The sequence below is a fragment of the Mus musculus genome, chromosome 7 (assembly GCF_000001635.26).
Source record: "Mus musculus strain C57BL/6J chromosome 7, GRCm38.p6 C57BL/6J".
Lineage (NCBI taxonomy): Eukaryota > Metazoa > Chordata > Mammalia > Rodentia > Muridae > Mus > Mus musculus.
In genome coordinates, this window is record NC_000073.6 from 27251327 (window position 1) to 27257956 (window position 6630).

Here is a 6630-nt window from a genome sequence, read left to right on the forward strand (position 1 = left end):
TTACTAGATATGTTCTGTGTCTCCATATAGATGTAGAAGATATGCATGGGAATTTTAGGAAACTTAATTTTTAAATTTACTATTTTACTATTTTATGTGTAAGGGTACTTTGCATATGGGACTGCGCACGATGTGTGTTCAGTGACTGAGGAGACCAGAAGAGGGCATTGGATCCACTGTAACTGAAATTACAGACAGGAGTCAGCCACTATGTGGTTGCTGGGAATCAAACCCAAGTGCTCTGAAAGACCAGCCAGTGCTCCTAGCCAGTGAATCATCTCTGCAGTTGTGAAGAAATTCATGCTCTTAGTTGCTGGCAAGTGGTAACCTTGGAGAGGGTCCTGGGAGTACACAGGCGAGGGGGAATGCTTCTGTGTGGGGTAGTAGTCGTACTTTAAGCTGATTAGTAGGATTTGTGGGTATTCATTTAATTTCTCGGATATCTCACTCTCTGGGTTATCTTATGGGCCCAAGATTTGTATTAAAGGCAAATAAGCTAGGTGTGGAGGCACCCACTTTAATCCTAGTACCCCGGAGGCAGAGGCAGCCTGGGCTATTGTAATGAAATCCGGTTTCAAAACAAAACAAAACTGAAAACAAACAAACAAAAAAACAAACAAACCCTGACAACAGAAAACTAGATCTAAAGTTCAGTCTTAAAGCACCTGCCTTGAATATACCAGTGGGTGGCCAGGGATGTGGCTCAACCACAGAGTGTTGATACAGAGTGTGTGTATCTGTACACAGAGGCTGGGGGTGTGACTCACTGACACAGTGTTTGCCTGTGATCACCAGTGAGGGTCTAGAGGTGTTGCTCAACAGCAGGGGTGGGGCTGCAGGAGAGAGGAAGAGGGAGGCGTCCTGGCTGCTCCAGTCAGCAGTGGAAATGGTAACAGCTCCCCACATTCTGTTGTTCGTCATGCGTTGTTTCCAGGTGACTCTACTGGATTTTGGTGCAAGCCGGGCGTTTGGGACAGAGTTCACGGACCATTACATTGAGGTGAGCACAAACCTGTGGCTTCTGAAGGGCTGGGGCTCAAGCCAGATAGGGAGGGCAGGGCAGGGAGGAAAAGCAAACTGGAACTAAGAAATGCAGGACTTTGAGATGGGCCACAGTAAAGCACTTGCTGCCATGCACTGAGGAGGAGGAGGAGGAGGCAGGTGAACCTGTGAGCTCCAGGCCAGACTCTAGTATAATAACAGTATTAACAACTAGCGACTCCCACCACTTAGTAATATTACAAGTACCATCTGATTGAAAGTGGCCAGGGCTGGGGCTGGAGAGATGGCTGCTCTTCCAGAGATCCTGAGTTCAATTCCCAGCAACCAATGGTGGCTCACAACCATCTTTAGAGAGAACTTGTGCCCTCTTCAGGCTTGCAGATATATATGCAGCAGAGCACTCATACATTAAATAAATAAAAATTTAAAAAGAAAACAGAAAGAAAGTGGCCATGGCCACTTGGAGCCCCATTATGGACAGGCGAGCTTAGAGACAGACTGTCCAATCCAACAGGCCTGTGAGTGGCAGGTGGTCTGGGCCACCCTGGCCAGGGCCTCGGCGTGCAGCCTGCACCTCACAGGAAGCTGGCACTCTCAGGGGATGCTCCCTCCCCGGCTTTGTCCCTCCCTTTCTCCCTCCTAAGTCAGTCAGTGGCAGCGGCTGCACAGACCAGCCCACCTGTGTCTACACAGCTTCTGTGTCTACACAGCCTCTGTGTCTGCACAGCTTGGGCTTTCCATTCATCTATCTAGTTGTCAGTCCGACATTCTCTGACTGCCCATTGGTGCCCAGCTCTCTTCTGGATGATACTAGTGACAGAGTTCAGTTTGTGTGCCACAGCAGTGGGACAGTGTCTTAGTTAAGGGTTTCCATTGCTGCAAAGAGACATGACCAAGGCAACTCTTACGCAGGCAGGCATGGTGCTGGAGAAGACTTCTACATCTTGATCCAAGGTAGCCAGGAGAAGAAACTGACTTGCAGGATGATAGGAGGAGGGTCTCATGATCGATCCACCCTCACAATGTCACACTTCCTCCCACAAGGCTACACCTCCTAATAGTGCCGCTCCCTGGGCTAAGCATACACAAACCACCACAGGCAGTAAGGGCACGGAGGACTCAGGGCTAGGCTGAGGGAATGGAAGGCATTGTAAAAATCTAGAGGAACCTGTCCCAGCTTGAGGATTCAAGGAAGGCTTTCTGGAGGAGGAGACATTGAACTGAGAGCTGAGAGATGCACAGGACCAATCAGGAAGAGGCTAAACGGATATCCAGATAAACGTATCATGGCAGGAACCACTGCTCCAAGGGCTTGGTCTATTATCATGGCAGGAAGCATGGGGCAACAGGTGTGTTTGAGCTAAATGCTGATCCACAAACAGAGACAGAGAGACAGGGCCTGGCATGGGCTTTTGACATGTCAATCCACACCCCACCCACCCCTGTGTGACGTGACATGTTTCTTCCGACAAGGTCACACCTACTCTGACAACATCTCTTAATCTTTTTTTTTTAAAGATTTACTTATTTATGTATGTGAGCACACTGTAGCTGTACAGATGGTTGTGAGCCTATGTGGTTGCTGGGAATTGGATTTAGAAACTCTGCTTGCTCTGGTCAGCCCCGCTCACTCAGTCCCTGCTCACTCCGGCCCAAAGATTTATTTATTATTATATCTAAGTGCATTGTGACTGTCTTCAGATGCACCAGAAGAGGGCATCAGGTCTCATTACGGGTGGTTGTGAGCCACCATGTGGTTGCTGGGATTTGAACTCAGGACCTTCGGAAGAGCAGTCAGTGCTCTTACCTGCTGAGCCATCTCTTAATCTTTCTAATCCTTTCGAAGAGTTCCACTCTCTGATGACCAAGCATCAAGTATATGAGCTTATGGGGGCCATTCTCAAATGACCACAGAGGGAGTTAGGAAGATCCCTTGTGCATGGTGGTGCTTCCGAGGACAAATGGTCATTTAGGGGCCAGAGAGCTGGCTCAGTGGTTAAGAGCACTTGCTGGTCATACAGAGGACCAGGGTCTTAGTCACGGTCCTCGTGCTGTGAGGAGACATCATGACTGAGGCCACTTGTAAAAGAAAGCATGTGCTGGGGTGAGTCCATGACCATGGAGGCAGGAGGATGACAGCACCCAGGTTAGCTCTGTAGCAGTAACCAAGAGCTCCTATTTGATCTCCAGGCAGGAGGCAGAGAGAGCTAGCCCAGCCTGGTGTGGGCTTTTGAAACCTCAAAGTCATGCCCCAGTAACACACTTCCTCCAACAAGACCACATCTCCTAGTCCTTCTCAAACAGTTCTACCAACTGGGGCCAAGTGTTCAGTATTCAAACATACGAGCCTGTCAGCCATGCTTTTCCAAACTGCCACACCGAACCTCAGCACCCAACGCCCATAAGGGCTCATATCCGTCAGAAAGCAGGGCACCAAGAGCCCTTCTTTGTCCTTCACACAGGGGCCTGAAGGAAACTTGTATTCTGATTAGACAGGCAGGAGTTGGGTGGAGCCAAGACATCCTGGGCCCTGCCTTGGGCCCCTCTGGAGTAGGCGTTCTCACCTCCTGAGCCCAGAGGAGCTGTGAGAAGTTACAGAGGAGCCCCCTGGAGGGAGACCCTGTAGACATAGGGCCATGGCGAAAATGGCCTTGAAGACAGGAGAAAAATGTCTGAGACAAGGCTGAAGGCTCTGGCCTGAAAACTTTTAAGAGCACCTCTAGCTGTTGATAAGGACAAAGACCCAGTGACATATAATACCATGCCCACACCCCACACTCACGCGCACATAGGACATTGAGGCACAAAGCCAAGGCCTCCACAAGTACTTGAACCGCCCTATCTCTTATCAACATTGTCTTCCCAAAACTTGGGTCACCTTAACCTCTTCTAATTAAAACAAAAACAAACAAGTTTTAGATGGATGGGATGGCCTATAATCAGAGTGCTTGGGGTGCTCAAACAGGGCAGGAGTCATAAGTTCAAGACCAGCCTGGGCTTCATATGGAGACCTGATTTATTTGTTTGCTTGTTCGTCTTTAAGTGTGTACACACATGCCCTCATGCACCGTGGGGACACATTGGGAGGTCAGGGGAAAATCTGCCGGAATCAGTGGGGCCTGAGGACCAAATTTAGGTCATCTGACTTGTCAGCACCTTTATCAGCTGAACTCCCTTTAAAAAAAGAAAAAGAAAATCAGCCCATTTCTATGGAACCCTAACAGATGCCCAGACAAGTCACAGGCAGGGGAACCTATAATAGAATTGATAGATCCGTCCCGGGCCACCTCCCAAAGGCAGTGTGGTACAGTGTGTCGGGGCTGGACAGGTTCCTTCCTCTCCCTGCTCTGAGCCTGCCTCTTCTGCACAGGGACCCTGGCACCCAGTGACAGCAAAAGTAGTCCCCAGTGCGACAGATACTTCCTTTTCAGTCACAGTGCTGAGGCCACACAGTGACCCCATGCAGAACCCATTCCACAGATGAGAAGGCAGAGGCCCAGCTACAGTTTCTCTAGAGTCTCTAAAGCCAAGGGAGCTGTGGTGCTTCAATGCCTCCCTCTGCAGGACTGGACAGGAACTGAGCTCTGCAGCAAGCATCCTGAGTGCCTTGTCTCATGGCCAGTGCCGCTGCACCCAGCTCAAAGTCCAAGGGGGAGGATGGCCCTCGGGCAACCTAGGATGCCATTCCATCCTTGTCTAGTGTCTGGAGCCATAAACAGATGTGACACTCTACTCTGGGCCACCCATGTGGCAGCTTCCAGGCAGGTCTGCATTCCCACTGGATGACAGAGCCCCTGACCATTTCCTCCTGCAGGCTCTCCAGAGGGAGATAGAGCAGGGACAGAGTAGGGGGAGGGAAGCTTCTAGGTGACAGAGTGTACCCAGGTAGAGAAAAAGGTGACCCAGGTTGGGCAAAGTATCTCCTCCCCACTTCTCTCCCTCCCCCCTCTCCTTAACAGTGTTCCTTGGTAGTCCAGGCTGGCTTTGAACTCATAATAGTGACCCTGCCTCCTGAGTACTAGGTAGGTAGATATAAGTACTGCTCTACCCTTCTGGCTAGTATTTCCTATTATCTAGGCCCTCCCTTGTAGCCTGGTGTGATGGTACAGACCCCTAAGCCTTTAAATCCGGGCTAGTGGGGGCAGGAAGATCAGGAGTTCCTGGTTATCAGCTACACAGTGAGTCCGAGATAGTGTAGGCTGTATCAGACTCTGCCCCAAAGCAAAAACCAGAACCCCAAGCCTCCCTTGACCCACGGTGGGCTTTGCCCTCTGACATTCCAGGTGGTGAAGGCTGCAGCAGATGGAGACAGAGATCGAGTTCTACAGAAATCCCAGGACCTCAAGTTCCTTACAGGCTTTGAAACCAAGGTTGGTTGCCCCTGAGCAGAAGGGAGCTGGTTTGTTTGTGGCTGTGTTTTCTTTTGGGAACAGATGAGCCGCATAGCTCTAGTAAACAACTGGAGAAAGGGTGGGGATCTGGGGGGAGGTAGAGACTTCTATCCCAGGGCAGTGAGATTACTAAATGCACTAGCTTATACTGAGGAGCCCCGGGGTGAAATGGAGGGTGCTGCCACTAAGTGGGGGAGGCACTATTTATCTATTCTAGAGATCCTGGGTTTGAGGAATAGAGGGGTTACTTGCCTGAAGAAAGCAGGGGCTCCTGGAGACAGGGGGTGCTGTGGGTAGGGGGTGACTACTTACAACTCCCAGGGGATCTTGGGCCAGTAATGCCAACCTTCCAGCACTGAGCCACGCCCCCTAGGCCCTCACTGGTGAATTCTAGGCAAGCTCTACCAGTGAGTGAGTCACGCGGCAGCCCTTGCAGCTTGCCTCTTCAGAAGTAATCAGAGGACATTATGTCCGTCTGGATGCATCTGCCATCCCCACCCTAGGCATTCTCTGACGCCCACGTCGAGGCAGTGATGATCCTGGGGGAGCCCTTTGCTGCCTCAGGCCCCTACGACTTTGGGGCTGGAGAGACTGCTCGCCGAATACAGGGCCTCATCCCGGTATTGCTTCGGCACCGGCTGCGCCCACCGCCTGAGGAGACCTATGCTCTACACCGCAAGCTAGCTGGGGCTTTCTTAGCCTGTGCCCGTCTCCACGCCCACATCGCCTGCCGGGACCTCTTCCAAGATACCTACCACCGCTACTGGGCCAGTCGCCAGACACTGCCGCTGCCAGCAGCCTCCTGACTAGGGACCTCCCTGCCGACCCCACCATGACAGATTCCATCCAGGGATACCAGCTCCACAGCAGGCAGTCCCCTCCTCCTCTTTCTTGGTCTCCAGAACCTAGTTTCTTGCCTTGGATCTTTGGGCCCCTGGAGTTAGCTCCCTGATCCTAAGTGAGCAACCTTGAATTCTGAGGCTAGGAGCCAGCAGAATCCTGCCACCATCTAAGTGAGCCTTGGGTCCACTCTCATGTGAAGGAGACGCCCCTCGGCCCCAGGTCTTCCAGGATCTGCAGGGGAGATGGTGGCTGTTGGGGGCGGTCCTCACCTTTGCCTCCCTTGCTCCTCTACCAGCTGCCTTCTTCCCGGGTTCCAGCCTGTGTATTGGAGGGTGGGGGTGGGTGCTGATCCTTTCCTCCGAATAAAGGCACCCTTTCCCTGCCCCCAGTTCTT

At 51.6% G+C, this 6630-nt stretch overlaps 1 protein-coding gene across 7 annotated transcripts in view; it reads left to right on the forward strand.

Moving 5' to 3' along the window:
• The window catches only part of Coq8b (coenzyme Q8B), a 29274-nt gene extending 22651 nt beyond the window's left edge, over positions 1–6623 (forward strand). For 5 of the 7 annotated variants that reach the window (XR_391109.2, XM_006540422.3, XM_017312383.1 and 2 more), the window contains 3 exons: positions 935–1000; positions 5286–5372; positions 5897–6620. Coding sequence is in view for 6 of the 7 variants with exons in the window: in XM_006540422.3 (XP_006540485.1) it covers positions 935–1000; positions 5286–5372; positions 5897–6199 (456 nt within the window). In the remaining variant the exon portion in view is untranslated. Of the gene's footprint in view, positions 1–103; positions 537–934; positions 1001–5285; positions 5373–5896 lie in introns of those variants that run through there. The other 2 variants (NM_133770.2, XM_011250740.3) reach the window with 2 other exon arrangements.
• Positions 6624–6630: the final 7 nt, after the last annotated feature.